The sequence below is a fragment of the Henningerozyma blattae genome, chromosome 5, assembly GCF_000315915.1.
Source record: "Henningerozyma blattae CBS 6284 chromosome 5, complete genome".
Taxonomy (NCBI): Eukaryota; Fungi; Ascomycota; class Saccharomycetes; order Saccharomycetales; family Saccharomycetaceae; genus Henningerozyma; species Henningerozyma blattae.
Genome location: NC_020189.1, coordinates 924562 through 941841, shown reverse-complemented (window position 1 = coordinate 941841; position 17280 = coordinate 924562). Strand labels below are relative to the sequence as shown.

The 17280-nt window shown below is 30.7% G+C and overlaps 5 protein-coding genes across 5 annotated transcripts; 3 read left to right on the top strand and 2 right to left on the bottom strand.

Annotated features, from left to right (window-relative positions):
- Positions 1 to 1519: 1519 nt before the first annotated feature.
- Positions 1520 to 9049, top strand: TAO3 (Tao3p; the record flags this gene model as incomplete). Its single annotated transcript, XM_004180899.1, has 1 exon — positions 1520 to 9049. The coding sequence occupies one exon, from the start codon at positions 1520 to 1522 to the stop codon at positions 9047 to 9049; it is 7530 nt and encodes a 2509-aa protein (XP_004180947.1).
- A 1787-nt stretch (positions 9050 to 10836) lies between these two features.
- TBLA0E03730 (uncharacterized protein) lies at positions 10837 to 13578 on the top strand (the record flags this gene model as incomplete). The annotated part of the gene is made up of 1 exon (XM_004180898.1): positions 10837 to 13578. The coding sequence occupies one exon, from the start codon at positions 10837 to 10839 to the stop codon at positions 13576 to 13578; it is 2742 nt and encodes a 913-aa protein (XP_004180946.1).
- Positions 13579 to 14423: 845 nt separating this feature from the next.
- Positions 14424 to 15191, top strand: CSM2 (Csm2p; the record flags this gene model as incomplete). Its single annotated transcript, XM_004180897.1, has 1 exon — positions 14424 to 15191. One exon carries the CDS (start codon positions 14424 to 14426, stop codon positions 15189 to 15191), a length of 768 nt encoding a protein of 255 aa, XP_004180945.1.
- Positions 15192 to 15527: 336 nt separating this feature from the next.
- On the bottom strand, positions 15528 to 15710 carry TOM7 (Tom7p; the record flags this gene model as incomplete). Its single annotated transcript, XM_004180896.1, has 1 exon — positions 15528 to 15710. The coding sequence occupies one exon, from the start codon at positions 15708 to 15710 to the stop codon at positions 15528 to 15530; it is 183 nt and encodes a 60-aa protein (XP_004180944.1).
- Positions 15711 to 16006: 296 nt separating this feature from the next.
- On the bottom strand, positions 16007 to 16945 carry RNH201 (ribonuclease H2 catalytic subunit RNH201; the record flags this gene model as incomplete). The annotated part of the gene is made up of 1 exon (XM_004180895.1): positions 16007 to 16945. One exon carries the CDS (start codon positions 16943 to 16945, stop codon positions 16007 to 16009), a length of 939 nt encoding a protein of 312 aa, XP_004180943.1.
- Between the last annotated feature and the right edge of the window lie 335 nt (positions 16946 to 17280).

Here is a 17280-nt window from a genome sequence, read left to right as displayed (position 1 = left end):
ATTTTTTTCTTAAATTAAATATACTCGTCTTGACCAGCGGTCGAACTGTTCAAAATATTGTTGCTCATAGTTTAATTCTTAGTTAAGTAATCTGTTTGAATAATTATTATATTATTATTATAAAAAATCTCCTTGCTTCTTTCGAAAGGGAATATATAATATATACAGGATATACAATGAACAGTTATAAACTTTTGGGATATTTTCGTGGTAATTTACACTCCAAAAAATGGACAGATCCACCATCAACGAATTGATGGTCTGATATTAAAATAGAACCTATCACATCCTAATACCTTCTTAATATCACTACTTGGGTATTTTTAGTAGTGAGGCCACGTATGCTTAATGCATGTTGGATTATTTATTATATTAAGTTGTTATTAGTTGTTGTATAAAGCCACAATTACGACTAAATTCATACTTTATTAGCTGTTAATACAAACCCACGATTTATGACACATAATGCCACAGCTCTGACAAATGTAATTTAATTTAATAAATAACCATCTGTATATTATTATTTAACTTGCAAAATATTTTATTTATTCAACAAAAACAAACAAATATGAGGAAATTGAGATTCTAAAGAATTTATTTATTTTTTTTTAAAAATAACCATTATGGAACATCGCTAAAAATTATAATTTGTTAACATATTTTGAAATTTAGTAAATATATAACAACGACATGATTAATTTTTCTACAGTACCATCTAAACATAATTTATTTTAAAGAAACTATCATAGATACATAAATCATAAAACAAACCTTGTTACAAGAGTCGTTTTCCCAGAAATTATCAATTATTTTTAGATTCTTGGAATTTGCCTACATAATAACTTGTAGTAAGTATTGTCCGCTAAATTTTTTTACAGTGTAGAAAACTAGTGACATATCTACATGAGTAATACAAATTTATATAACTAAAGCATTTGCAAAAAGCTTAATAATAACCTACTAGCAAAGTAAAGTACCAATTTTTTCTCGTGTAACAAAGTTCTCAAATAAAATGCAAAAAAAATAACAAGAACAAAAACAGTTTATATCTCAATTCTTAGTGATGTCATCATTTTAAAAACTTTATTTACGATTAAGTATAATTTTAAATACAATAAAGTTTGTCAACTAATATATTTAGGTAAATGATTATTTAATAACGATAAAGGCATTTCGACTGTTGGCCAACTGGGGAGTTTTCTTGTTGTTAAGTTTTGACCAATGAAAATTTAAAGCGAAGAGAGCCGGCGTCACTGAAAAAAACTATATGTAGTTGAAAAACAAACGCATATGGTAAATAAGAGAGATCAATAATATTTTAATATACTATTCCCTAGATTTGCTTAAGCAATAACTACTTTATCTATTCTATTTCACCATTTTCTTTGATACAATACCCCCCTAGTATATAAAATATTAACTGTCATTCCACAATTTAAGAAAGAGACAATTATTAAATTTTAAAAGTACTTTAGCGGTTACTGCAGTCCAGTTCGCATTATTTTTAGAATATAATAAGATGAATTCCAATTTCACATTCCCCCCACAGAAACTTGATGATCAGGCAATTACTGCTTCATTTGAACAACCACTAGAAATAAATGATGAGATATTTGTAGATCAATCCACTATTACAAATGATTCAAGTAATAACAATACTCCTATTAATAATACAGACAGTTTACCAAATAGACCCCAAACCATCCAAATGAATGAGTCACCTACAAACCAACACTCCAATATACAACATTATACACCTGTATCTTCTTCCATACCGCAAATCGATATCCCTTCTCCAAATAATACACCTCCAGATATGATACGATACCAAAACAATGTTAATATATATTCAACTAATAATAATACTATCCCTGCTAATTCTGTCCCTTCTCCAAGTTATGTTACTACTGAAGCGTCACCCAAATTGAATGCACCACACCCATTCCAATTTCCTCTTCCCATCTCTCTCTCTGAATCAATTGAATTTCCTCAGACTGAAGACCCAAATTTCCAAAATAGTAATAATAACATTAATAATCCAATAACAATTAATTCATCAATAGAAGTTCCACAATCTTTAAATATTCCTCAATCGCCACATTTTCAACAAGAGATAAACAACCCCCAATACATTGAAACCGAAACTATTATAGAGCAATCTCCAAATCAATATGAAAATATGGTACATCAAGAACAAGATCAACACATAGAAGTTCCAAGTCGAACAATTATAACACCAGTAAATGCTACACCACCACCTGCGGCTACACCAACTACAGTAGATTATGCAAACAGTCTAAGAAATCAAATGGCTACTGATATGAAAGCTCCATCAGAATACGCTCTACATATTCTATTTACTAAATTTGTTAGAAATGCAGAAAACAAACTAAATCTTTGTCTACAATATCCATTAACAACAGAACCTCCAATTGTTGATATATTAGGAGAAGGTGTTGATCCATTCTTTGACAAAATAATTGAATCATTAGGCCACATCGCGAAGAAGAAACCAAAGCCAGTTATTGATGCTATGATGTTTTGGAGAAAGACTAAATCTGAAATAGTTAGTGTTGCTGCCGAAGATGTTGAAAAATTACTTAAAGAGTACGATTCAGAAATGGAACACTTAAATTCGGCCAACGCAACTCATTCTCAGCAAAATTCGACTTTACATACCAGAACAAGAAGATCGTACACTCACACTAAAACATCATCGGTTGAATCGAAATTTACACATAGAAGGCGAAATTCTTCTAAATCCTCAGTTACAACTAAAAATATTTCTCCATCTTCTCAACTAAAAGATTTAGAAATTCAACTTGAAGTAGCGAAAGAAAATGCCTTTCAAGCAGATAGAAAATCGCTCATAAGTATCTATATCCTTTGTCGTGTCTTGATAGAAATTATTAAACAAGCCCCAACAGATGCTGATCAAGATTTAAGTAATAAATTAGAAGAAATAATATTCACCCAATTGAAAACAACTGATCCACTATCTATATCATCAAGTATTATTAAATCATCCAATTGGAATGCATTTGCAGAACTACTTGGTTATATGTCTGATGTCAAATTTATTTCAGTAAGTGACAGGTTCATTGCGGAACTTGAAAAAGTACCTCAACAGTTAACGCAAGATGAAGAAGCAAGTATACATCTATTAATTTTAGGTATGCGTTATATTCGTCTAAAACACTATCCACTGGATAAGTTTGAGGAAACTGCTGATTTTATGAAAAGTTTAGCAAAATTTTTTTCCAATACAACTAACGAAGTGATACAAGTAGCATATGCGGAAGTAATTAGTCACCTATTACTGCCCTTGGCTGGCTCATTAACTGCAGAAGTTAATCATCCAACTTGGGTAGATGCTATTTCACTGCTTCTAGGAATATCTCAAAAATTACAGCTGAGACCGGAAACATGGGTTAGTGGATTTAAATTGAATGTTGCGGTTCTAAGTGTGGCACCACATGAATTATTCTCTAAATATTGGTTTCAATTGATAGAAGGTAATATAGATCAAATTAGAACGAGATCTTTGGATGATCGGGTTATATTTGCGGTTGGATTATCAAGATTGATATGGGTTTACCTGTATCGTTGTCCTGATACATTAAATAATACAACAAGAACATTATTAAAACTTTACGAATTATACATTACCGATTCTAAAAAGATCGGCTGGATCACTACTGATATGGAATTAATCAGCCCCTTATCTGATGTCCTTGTTTCAATTGGGTATTCATACCCTAATCTTCTTATGGAAAATGTTCTTCATCCTTTAATTAAAAATTCATTTGATTCTAAAACACTGAATAATATTGTATATGAGAAACTTCTTCTAGCAATCACAACCTACAGAGGATTATTAATGACCACTATTAGACCTGATTTTCCAGAAGAAGACAGTCGATACTATGATAAAGGTCTAGACGACTTAAATATTATCCAGAAAGAAGCTGATGTATTAAATCATGAGGAAATTTGTATCCAATTACATAAACTCTTTATTTTATTAGATTCAAACATTGGTTCTGAAGTATGGTCACCGGAAAATGAACATCGAAAACAATCGAGCACTCAACTAGGTCCATTTTCTTTCAAATTTTCTGGTGATAATAGCACTCATTCCTTTAATACCACAAATAACAACAATAATCCAGATAACGAGCTTAATATTTTACTATTTTCAACTCTTACTGAGACAATTCCGTGCTGCATTACTATTTACAAAAAACTACCTTTTAAATCTACTATAGAAATATTTTCCAGGAATGCAGTTCATTCGAATTATTTTATTTCAACTAGCTGCCAATTGGCACTTAAATCGTTAGCTTCTAGAAAGAACCCATATACATTGATTACGTGGTTCGCTAAGTATTCTTTTGATTTTGATGAGAAAACTCAATCAAGCTATGACATGACTTATCTCAACTCTGTGGAGTACAAAAAACTTCTAGTGTTATATGTAGAACTATTAGACTGTTGGTTACAAAATTTTCAAAATTCAAACTTGAGAGAGCAAAAGAGAGACACAGGATTGGATGGAATAGATCTACCTCTAAAGGAAACAGATATGACTGAACATAAAGAACAAGATTCATTGGAATGGAAGAGTACCATCACTGTAATTGAAGATGTGGAGGGTAATGGACTATTTTTCCTATGTTCCCAAGATGCTACAGTACGTAGATTAGCAATTGAAATTTTACGTATTACAAGGAAATTTGATTTTGCTATGTTTGAAAAGACAATACGAGTAACAGATACACATGCCAGAATGCCGTCATATTTAACGACTGATCGTGGTACAAGACTTATTGATGTACTAAATGATAGTGATTATTCTTCCTTGCTGGATGCTAACAGAGCACCTTTAAGTACTGTGGAGAAAAAAAGGCTAAACAAATTAAATTTAAAAATCAAGAAAGGATTATTAATTAGATTAGCAGAATCTGATTATGGGGTTGATACTGCTTTATGGCAACGTATATTCCCTAAACTTCTTGCAAAAATTGTGAATGTGAGTCCGATGGTAATGGCGTTATGCAGGTCGATTGTTTGTATTAGATTAGTTCAAGTCCATGATATAATTCTACGTGTAGCTAACGGTATTGAACATGATCCTCACGAACTTCTACCAGAAACTATTGCAAATCAATGGAAATTATATTTGATTGTCGCCTGTACATCACTAACCTCAACTGCTGATCAAAAATTACACATACCAGACGATATTAAAAGTCATGGGAGAAAAAAGAGTCAACAAATATTTACCGTACAGCATCAAAAAATTACCTCAGCGACTTCCATTTTCAAAGTTGTTCTACCTCTTTTAAACGCCAAGTCAACCCTTATTAAAGACGCTGTAATTGTAGGCTTAAGTTCAATGAATATCAATATTTATAAAGCATATATTGAGAACGTTGATAAATTTTTATGTGGATGGAAAGCGAACAGTTCACAAAATAAAATGCGTGTTGAGATGTTTCATGTTTTAACAATTCTTTCCAGATTCTTAAATGATAAATTAATATTAGATGATATCTGGATCTTAAAAAAGGTTTCTGAATTTATTAGACATACTAAACAATTTTTACAAGATGAAGTTATTCAGATTACATATGAATTTCAAAGCTTAAGGAGTTATTTTGCTGAGTTTGTTCTAAGATATTACTCGACTATTCGAGATCATCCTTCTGTAAATGAACTATTCCCATTCCAAGCAAGAACATCTTGTTTCAATTATTTTAAAGAATGGTGTGGTTATGGTCCATATGCATATATCGGCGAGGGAAGATATTCCTCTATGATAAAAAATGCACAAAATAATAGAGTACAAACTACCATAACTGCAGGGATTGAATTTCAAAGAAATAAATTAGAAATATTGGCATTAGAGACTATCTTAACCCTTTGCTCTGATTCAATCACCGAGACATTCAATGGTGATACAGATGCTCCCATCATTGTATCATTTGATACAACAAGCTTACTATCTTTAATCGAGGCCTTATTCAATGCAGATAATCAAGTTATCAAGAACTTAGGTGTTCGCACACTGCAAAATCTTTTGGAGAAAAATACAGAGAATACTAAGTTATTTAAAGATGTGTTTACAAGATGCGGATCTGTTCATACAAATGCTAGTGTTAGTATTTTTTACTATACAACATTATGCAAAGCTATTTTCAAAACAGATACCTTGATTCTGGATGAAGATGAACTAGTTTCCTTAGGTCTTTACGGTTTAATGTCTGATGATGAATCTATGAGAATTTGTGCTGTTGAACTGTTATCTGTTGTCGAAACCAAACTGCATAACTCATCATATTCGAAAGTCTTCAGAGAAAGAGCTGCGAATTCGTCCAAAACTGTTTACAAGGCAACAGCAAAGGAAATATCTAGTATATTCGCAGATTTATCTTCTCATGATTTATGTTTAAGAACCTTTGCAAATTTGACAAATCTTTTAAATTTATTAAGCTTTCAAATTAAGAGAGATGTTTTAACATTATTGGTTCCTTGGGTAAACAAGTTAGTATTGAAAACATTGGATGATTCTGATAGTATTATGGTGTTACGAAATATATTTTACATAACTATTGAATTAAATGAAGAACTTCCTATGGAGGTTGAACAACTCTGGATTTCATTAGGTAAAGGTAATTCATTTCAAAATGCTCATATTGCCTTGGAATATATTATTGTTTCTTCAATTAATCATAGAAACCCAATTTTTGTCGAATATTGTAGAGATGTAGTTCTATACCTTTTCAATGTCCCGGGGAATTTAGGTCTAATCGATACTTTACTTGCAAATTTGGAACCAAAGTTAATGATCCCACCTTCCAATAAGACAATAATTGAGTATAGAGATGAAGGTAAGTATTCCTTTGTAGCAAATATTTGGGATAGATTAAATTATAAAGAACGAGGTGTGATATTTTCCAAGGCTCAATTATCGTTAATATTTTTGGTGAATATTTTATCTACTCCTCATGAAACTACAAAATCTAATCTCCCAACATTACTACACACATCAATTTGTTTGTTAGATCATTATGTTCCTCAAATTCAACAAAGTGCTTCTAAAATCATCTGTGATTTAATATTTACGTTTGCTCCCACTCATGAAAAATCTGAAGAAACCGTTCAATTGTTAGGAAGCAAATCTGCATTATGGTCTTATGATAACTTAAATAAAGACAAGGCGGGATCTAGGTCACCTAAAACAATGGACAGTTTAATTAGAAACTTACTTTTGATATTTTCCGAAACAGAAATGTTACGAATCGATTGGCAAAGGGTTGCCTTAAAATGGGCCACCACATGCTCTGTGCGTCATATTGCTTGCAGATCATTTCAAATTTTTAGATCTTTATTGGATTTCCTGGAACAATCTATGTTAAGAGATATGCTTCACCGTTTATCAAATACTGTGTCTGATGAAAATATTGATATTCAAGGTTTTGCAATGCAAATTTTAATGACGTTAAATGCAATCACTGCCGAATTAGATCCTGCTGACTTAATTAATTTCCCTCAATTGTTATGGTCTATTACTGCCTGTTTAGGTAGTATTCACGAACAAGAATTTATTGAGGTGTTGTCATGTTTTATGAAATTTATTTCAAAGATTGATCTTGATTCCCCAGATACTGTTCAATGTTTAGTTGCAACCTTTCCTTCTAATTGGGAAGGTCGTTTTGAAGGACTACAACAAATTGTTATGAGTGGTCTACGCTCATCCAATTCATTAGATATTACTTGGAAATTTTTGGATAAATTAAATCTATTAAAGGATAGTAGAATTATTGCAGAAACTGAATCTAGATTATTATTTGCCTTAATTGCTAATTTACCAAGATTCTTATATGCTATGAACACAAAGGAATATGATAACATTCAACAAGCCGCTAGTGCGTTAATATCCTTGGCTAATTCTCAGAACCAACCATCATTATCAAGGCTAATTGACTCATTAGCTAAAAATAAATTTAGATCCAAGAAAGATTTTATGAGCCAAATTGTTAGCTTTATTTCAAGAATTTATTTCCCTAAATATTCATTCCAAACATTAATATTTTTCCTTGGATTGTTATTGAATAAAGTTGGTTGGGTAAAAGAACAATCAATGGTTATATTAAAATATATTATTCCCTTGATTGATTTATCCAAACCCGAATTTGTTGGTGTTGGTGCTGATTTAATTTCTCCATTGTTAAGATTACTTTTAACTGAGTATGAATCTCAAGCACTAGAAGTTCTTGATTGCTTTTCTGATGTCTCTGGTAGTAAAACTGATAAAGATGTATTAAGATTGAGTATGGGTAATAAAGATGTCAAAAATGGTAATACTGCCGCTGCAACTTTATTTGGTATACCTGAAGAAAGTGGGTGGTCTATTCCTATGCCAAAAATGATGGCAGCTACTACTCGTCACAATGTTCATGCAGTATTTACTACGTGTACTATTGAGACTGGTACCGAAGAGGATATGGAAAAAGATACTAATAATATGGAAGATGTTGTTGAATTCCATGCTGATAGTGACTACGGCCCAATTAACAATGAGAATAATGACACTGCATCTATCAATGAGGAAAATGAAGCTTCATTAAGTCATATGTGGGCAGAATTAGATAATCTTGATAGTTTTTTCACAAAGAACACATCAAACCAACCAATTGTCCCTGAACCTTCAGATAGAGATATATTTGAAGGTGAACCTGATCCTACCCATTCATTAGGAACCTCTGCTACAGATAATGCATATGTTGGAGATTTTGCTCCTCAATTCTATGACAAGAAAGTATCCGATTTATTGAATAGAAGCTTGACTAAAACGAATTCCAATGTCTCATTTCGTGCTAATTTAGCAGATTCCTTCATCTATAATCCAAGTATTTCTAATAAGATGGGCTACATGCGTCATTCTACAGGAAACACGGCCACTAAATTCTATGGAGGAGGCAACCGTAGCAAAAGATCATCACGGTTCCAAATCAGTCCGAAGAACCCTACTCATTTGGAATAAATTGGTATATACAGGGTGTATTACACACATGACAGTTATTTTATCATATACATAATGAAGATCTATATTCCTATGTAGGCTAATTGCCACTTTTTTTTTTCTTTTTTTTTAAATAATGTTATTTAGCAAGTCGATTACTAATATATATATTTATTTTGTACTAATATTACGAATCAGAAAAAGATCCTTATTTAGATTCACCTTAACTGTACGTACCAGGGAGAGAAAGGTCGTGCCTTGCAAGGTTTAAACTTTAAACTTTGTAGGCATTTAACTTTATATCTCCAGCTGCCTGATCCATACCGATCTAGGCCCAGCATCGATATGATTGTATCTTGAATTCCCCTTTACAATTGCGTTGGCTGCTCAATTGGACCTACCAGTTGCCCAAAACACACCTAAAATAGTCGAAATCTCTTCTAGGCAAGACTAATCACACGTTAGCTGACTCCAAAACACAAAGTAACTTATAAACTATTCCCAAAACCGCACCTAAATCCGTATTTCATTAACCTTTCGGAGTCCCCGGATTCTTCATTAGCCGGCTGTAGTATCGCTGGCAAGACAGTCAGACCATTACTGTGGTAACAGTAGCAGATTGTCCTATATCTACCCTTCAAAGTCTCTAAACCTGTACAGTAGCAACATCTATTGTCGTGCATTAACATGTATTAATCATAATACCCATTACTATGGACTCAAAGTTTTTCAGTCGGGGCTCATAACCTTTGTCGGCTCATCACCCCCAAAAAGGAAATGACGGCCCGAAGCGCGTCTAATCAGGATGGACGGCCGAAAAAGACCACCAGGGCAAATGAAAACAAGCGTGCCCAAAATATCAGTAAATAAACAAAGGTCGCTACGGAAAAACATAGATGAGACTTTTTCACGAATTCATTATGGCAAATAGTAAATAATCAATAGTCAATCAATACTCGATATTAACAAAGAGGCCATCGAAAACTAGTGACAGAATACTGAGTCGTGGTCTAAAAGTTAGTTTAGCTAAGTTTAAGGTCGTCATTAGTTGCTGCAGTTATACCAGATCTGTGTCACTTTCGATTTGCAGCTATTGCTTTTAGATTGGCATTGCATTTTCAGAAAATATATTACATTATATTAAGTTATACTCGATTATAGCAAGTTTAGAGTATTAGATTCAGGTGCTAAGCTTATCGAGACTTTTAGATTATTCCGCAAGTTTATTACTTTGCTGACGTTGGATCATACTCGGTTTGAATCATACTTAATTATCATTTTGCTCTATTTTATTGCAGTCGAGCATATTATAATACACTGATTATATTCAAAGTTTGATATTATATAATATCTTTTTTTGTTTATTTCAGTTTTAATCCTAGCTATCTTTACTTTGTTGTTTTATTTTTCTTTTAATTTTTATTTTTTCATTTCCATTTTGTTCTATCCCCCATTGTATGTCATTAGATTCTCTACAAGATTTTCAACTTGGGTTTATTTATCTATTAACAACAAGTAAGCAAAAAAGAAAGAATACCAAACAACTATTCAATAATACAGGGGACAACAAAATATTCATCGAGATATTATAATAAAAAAAAAGCAAGCTTTAAATTAAAAACAAAACAAAACAAAACAAAACAAAAGAGTGTAATACAATTGAAAAATAAACAAACAAAAACATAGCAACCATTAATAAACAGTCAGACGTACACCCTATAAGACACTACTAAATCTTTTCTTCAGGGCCCTGTAACGTGTATCAATAACAAGTGGGGAGGTAGGTGAATCATATCAATCAATACATAATGTCGAATATACAAAAAACATACACCCCTCAACAACATAGAAAATTAGTTAATGCGATAATATCAGTATTAGGTACTCCAGAACAACCAACTACAGTATCAAGAGTTTATTCCAACGAAAAAAATTCAGCTACTCAAGTACAGGCATATGCCAAGATAGGTGGCAAGGATTGGACTTATTACGTCAAAGATTTAGAAATTTCGATTGGTAGAACTACAAATGCTGAATCGAAAAATAATTTAGAATTACATTCTAATAACAATACTACAGATTCTAGCTCTACCAGTACTTCTAACCAAATTGATGTAGATTTAGGTCCAGCAAAAGTTGTTTCAAGGAAACATGCAGTGGTGAAATTTAATATGCAATATGGTGGTTGGGAATTACATGTATTAGGCAGAAATGGTGCCAAAGTTAATTTTAAAAGAGTCACAGTTAATTCTACTCCTTATCCATTATCTTCAGGGACAATTCTAGATATTGGTGGGACTCAAATGATGTTCATATTACCTGATCATGAACCTATTATCATGCAAAATTGTTTAGATCAAATATTACCAAAACTAGTAGATTCTTATATGAGTATTACAGATAATCCAGATGATGATGATACTTTATTATCAGATTTAATTAAAAATTCGGTCCAATATAAGACAATTATTCAAGAAAGAGATAATCAATTAAGAAATTTGGAATTACAATCAAAACAAAATGATGTAAAACCACATCAGCAGATACGAACTTTTAAAATTTATAATGGCTCAAATAATTCAAATTATCCTAATGGCTATAATAATAATTCTGACATGGGTAACAATGGCCAACAACCAGGGTTAGTACTATTATCTCCAGATTTATCAGGCTCAACTGCTTCCTTTAGTAGCAATCATTCTGTGGGGACTGCAATTTTAGGTCCAGGTTCATCAAGACATGATATGCCTTCTGTTTTGGCTACTGAATTCCCACATTCTGTAGATTTTAGTTCAGATTTATCCTTACCTGAAAATAGAAGCGTCAAACCACCACATTCTTATGCTACAATGATCACTCAAGCTATATTATCAACTTCAGAAGGTGTAATATCATTAGCAGATATTTATAAATATATTTCAGATAATTATGCTTACTATAGATTTGCCAAGAGTGGTTGGCAAAATTCCATTAGACATAATTTATCATTGAATAAAGCTTTTGAAAAAGTTCCAAGGAAACCAAATGAACCAGGAAAAGGGATGAAATGGAGAATAAATGAAGATTATCAAAGAGATTTATTGAAAAAATGGAATTCGGGTAAAATTTCAAAAGTTATTAGAAGAGGTTCTTCAGTAACAAGACAATTACAACTTTACATGTCAAAATATAATACTTTACCAGTACAACAACAAGAACAAAAATTATTACAAAAGGAAAAAGATAAATTAAATAAAAGTAATCTAACTGATAAGACTACTCAATACCAGCAACAAAATCCAATCCAACAATATTCTATTTCACAACAATCAACCCAAAAACAACCATATCAACCAAATACTAATACTAACATCATAAATAATAATACTGCTCTTCCACAACAAAATCAAATAATTCAAAATAATCAATATCATCACAGTAATAATACATTACAACAATCAAACTCTCTTCCTTCAGCACAATATCAACGAAATTCAATACAAAACCCTCCACATATAAAACAAATTCATTCATTTGATGGTTCCATTTCAAAACCAACTCATAATTCAAATAGTAAAGAAAATAACCCAATAAGAAGATTAGAAAACGTACCTATGGTTGCAACAAGATCCTCTATGGATTTGAATAATCACTTGCATACGTCCAATTCAATGTCCAATATTCTTCAAAATCATATGCCAAACCAACCCATACAACAGCAACAACAGCAACATGCTACACACAATTATTCGAATTCTTTTCAACATCCAATCCAAAATTCAAATCAGAATTCTTTAAATCAAACACATTTTCAATCAATTTCTAATCAAAACAATTCCTCTTTAATGCCTTTTTCCAATAGTATGAGTTATAGACAAGATGGCCTATCTATCTTAACTACAGCAAATAATAGTGCCAATACGAATTTTAATTCAAATAGTCACGGTAATAACCAATATCCTCATCCTATAAATACGAGTCGATCAATGAATCCAATTTTACAACCACCTACTGGAATTGGTTACTTATCACCAACAAATGATTCTTTATTGGGATCTCCAACTAAGGCATTTCATATAACTGCTATGGAAGCATATACACCAGAGAGAGGTAGTGCTCTACATAATATTTCACCTAATGGCCATCATGCTACTGGAAGTATTAACAACGAAAATCTAAATGTGGGAAATAAAGTTAGCGACAATTCAAATACTTTCAGTAGTACTGATTTAAAAGGCTATTCAGTATCTAACGGCCCACTATTAAAACAAGATAGTAGTGCATCTAAATCAAATGCCAAAAGTTCTCCAAATGTTTGGAATTTATTACAGTTTACTTCTGCCACAAATACTCCTGGCAACCCTTCAAGAGAAAATAATGGCGATGCGTCTTTATTTGGGCCAAATGGTGCAACTATTACTAATGAAAGTAAAGGTATCGATAATGAAGACCGGTCAGCTAATATCTCTTCTTCTCCTTTGAAAAGACAATCGCATAATATCCATAATGCCCCAAATAATGAACTAATATTAGATACAGAAAGTGCCAAGATAAGTGTTGTCCACGATTAATTTTTATTAAATAAAAATCAATCACCATATACATTACCGTATTTGAATTTTAGCTATATTACTGAGTACTAACATTTCCTATTACACTTAAATCTACTTCTTTCGCTTAAACTTCCCTATTATTATGCTCCTTTTATTTTCATTTTATTCCTACTTTAATAACATAAAATTATTGACCTAATTATTTCCCCCTTACCTTTTATGAATTCATTTTTTTTTTTTTGCATTATATTGTTTTACTGGGTAATTCCAAGAATTAAACTTATTTCCAAGATTATACACAAAATATTTTTCTCCTAAAATCCCATTTTTTACTTCCTCCTTTCAATTCTATTTTATTTTGTTTTCCTTTTAAACTTTCCTTTTTCTATCCTATTCTATTTATTTATATGTTTATATTTTTATTGTTATTGTTCAATGTTTCTGAATTCTTCTTTTTCTGATTTTTTTTTTACAGTAGCTTTTTTGGTTTAATGATAATACGCTTTTTAACAATCAAATTATATAGTTAAAAATAGATTAATTTTTTAACTCACAATGAGAAAGTAATATTTAAATTTTCTCGATATATCTTTTTAAGTTATTTATTTTTCAAAGGTTTATCTATTTTTGAACCTCAAGTAACTTTTAATATCATTAGGCGATTTTTAATATTAACCGAAGATGTAAAAAATAGATATTTATATATATATATATATATATATATATATGTATATTTCCTGATGATAGACTAAAATATGTATTTTACTAAATGTTGTATATTAATTAAACTAAATTAGTATTAGTACATAGCTATTAGTTTGACTGTACCAAATATAGAAGAAAAAGTTATCATCAAGTATGATATGAATGTCATTAATTTCAAATCTTTGTCTAATCTTAGTATTTGGGTAGATCCGTTACCAATTATCTTATCAAACTTAATGATATCCATATTACAAGAAAACGATGATATTGAAATACAATTTATCGATTCAAATAATTCATTTCCAATAAATCAATTCCAAAAAATAATTCAAAATAAAGATATAGATAGTAGGATTTACGAGAGAGTACGGATCAGTACGTGTCTAGATCTAAACGAATTGAAAATCATTAGTGACAGGCTGGTTCAGATTAATAACATCAGGAAAATACGACATGAACAAAAAAAAATAAACAGAAAGAATGAAAGTAACAATATTACTAAAGATATCAATAATGAAGACTCAACAAAGGACTCCAATGATAATGCAAACAATTCTAATATATTAAATAAGAGTGATACGCCAAGTTTTTTATTTATTAGTGGCTTAGATGTAATGTTTCGAAATACTCAACTTGGTAAATCTGCAGAAGAAGCTCATTCATTATTAAAAGAATGTTTATTAAAATTAAGAATTGTTGGTAATACAATAATAGATGATCAATTTTTTTTAAGAACTATAATCGGATTCCCAATAAATGAATTAGCAGTCCCAGAATCCAATAGTAATCATACTTTTAGTGGTAGTTATAAATCAATTGATAAAATTGGTAATAAACGTGTTCGGAGAAGTCTCAAAGGGAATACATTGGGTGAATATGTTTCGAAGTATTTTTCTGATAAAACTCTTTCTGATAAGGATTTTTGATAGAAATTTAAATATAGTAATATTTATTTTCTATTATATATAACATTGTGCATTACATTTAGAATTGTATATTAAGTCTTTAGGACGTTTTTATTTTTTTTAATTTTTTTTGGTTATGAATAACGTTTATTAGAGGAGAACATGACTATTTACAATTAAATTATTATACGTAGATATATGCAAATATATATATATATATATGGAAATATTGTATCCTATTATATTATGAGACCCGATAATATTTAAAATCTATAGTTGTGCATCACATTATTTACAGAGTTGCAATTCAAATATCCAATTGAGAGCAAAATATAAGAACAGATATTACATTTGTATTTAGACACTTGGTAATGGCGATAATAAGTTCAAAAAGTTTGGTTTATTTGGAGAGCTAGCCCAGCCCAAATATAAGATGAATGGAATCCAGCCATAATGTGTAATACCATGAGCCAAGTTCCAAACTTTGTTCATACGTTCTTTAGATTCGTCGCTTAAAATGAAGGAAGGTAAGGAAACCATTTTTCTAATAGATGCAAATATATACTTTCTTTTGGATTAATTTGATACCTAGCTATAGAGACCAATAGAGAGCCTTTTTTTTGTTTAAAACACTATTAACCATTTTATATTTGATTTAGTAGTTTTACGGAAACTGAGACTTAACAAAAAAATCTGAATCTAAAGGCGCTACCAAAAGTGAATAATGAATAAAAAAAATATTATACTATCTCATGCTAACTAAGTTTATAGTAAAAAAAAAAAAAAAAAAAAAAAGAAAAAATTACTATACAATTATCGAATTATGATATGCAGAATTAATTGAAGAACCAATTTTCTAAAGTCTTTGGTTCTTTGGATTTTTTCAAAAGATTAGTTTCATAATCTTTACTATTAAACTTTCTTTTTTTTGTTAAGAAATCTTCTTCCCAATCAATCTGTATACTTTTTGTATTAGAATCTGTCAATAGAGTATCACAAGTTTGCCAAGAAAATCTCACCATATCACAAGGCCAACCGAACAACTTGGTTTGACTTTCACGTAACCAACGTTTAGTATTTGGATCGGATGGATAACCTGAACCTATATTTTCATTTGGATTTCTTTTCATGGAATCAATTAAAAAATCTCTTGTTACTTTAGCAACAACACTTGCCACACTAACAATACAATATAAAGAATCTGCTTTTTTAGTGACAGTGAATTTAACATTTGGAAATCTTGTTTCTAATTTTTTTTGATACGATTGTGGAGGACCTACGGTATCTACATAAACATGACTTAATTGAACATTTTGATCTAGTACACCTTGGATCAAAGCTATAGTAACATCATGAGCTTGCTCGTTTAAATTATAATTCTTTGATGGTGGAAATCTTAACATGCCACTTGAAATGTCATTTGGAGTGATTGCTGTAGTAGCATACCCAATTTGATTGATCTCTGGATCAATTGATGGATCATTGGAATACATTTTTGAAAATAATTTCTTACGAATCGTATCAGTTAATTTTTTAGAATCATCAAATTCATAATTTGGAATTATAAATTCATTCATATAATTTGTAGTACAATAGGCTATTCCATAAACCATGGGACCTAATACAGGACCACGACCAGCTTCATCGACTCCTAATATGATTGGAGAAGTATCTTTTTTTGAAACGATTGAGTCAGGAACAGACGAATAGTAGGTCTTTGTATGTAATGAGTTTAATGATTTTAATACTGTTGGGGGTAAAGCTGAAGTATCCATTATTTGAAGTAATATTTTATTTTTTTTTCGAAAAAGTGGTTCGAAATTAGGTAAAATTAGAAGACAATATATTTGAGAACAGTTCAATAATAAATGTTTGAAAAAAAAAGTGTCTAATAACGGTTAGTTGAAAACATAAAATTGAAATAGGGTTTTATTAATGTGTATTTATTTGTTTATATATATATATATATATATATACATATTTGTACATATAATGGCCTCAACAAATTTCTTATGCGTCGGTAAAAAATTAAAATAAAACTGAAGGAAAGAGTAAATTTAAAGTTCTAAACCAAGCTAGTAAGGTTTTTTAAAATTATCACATCATGTTT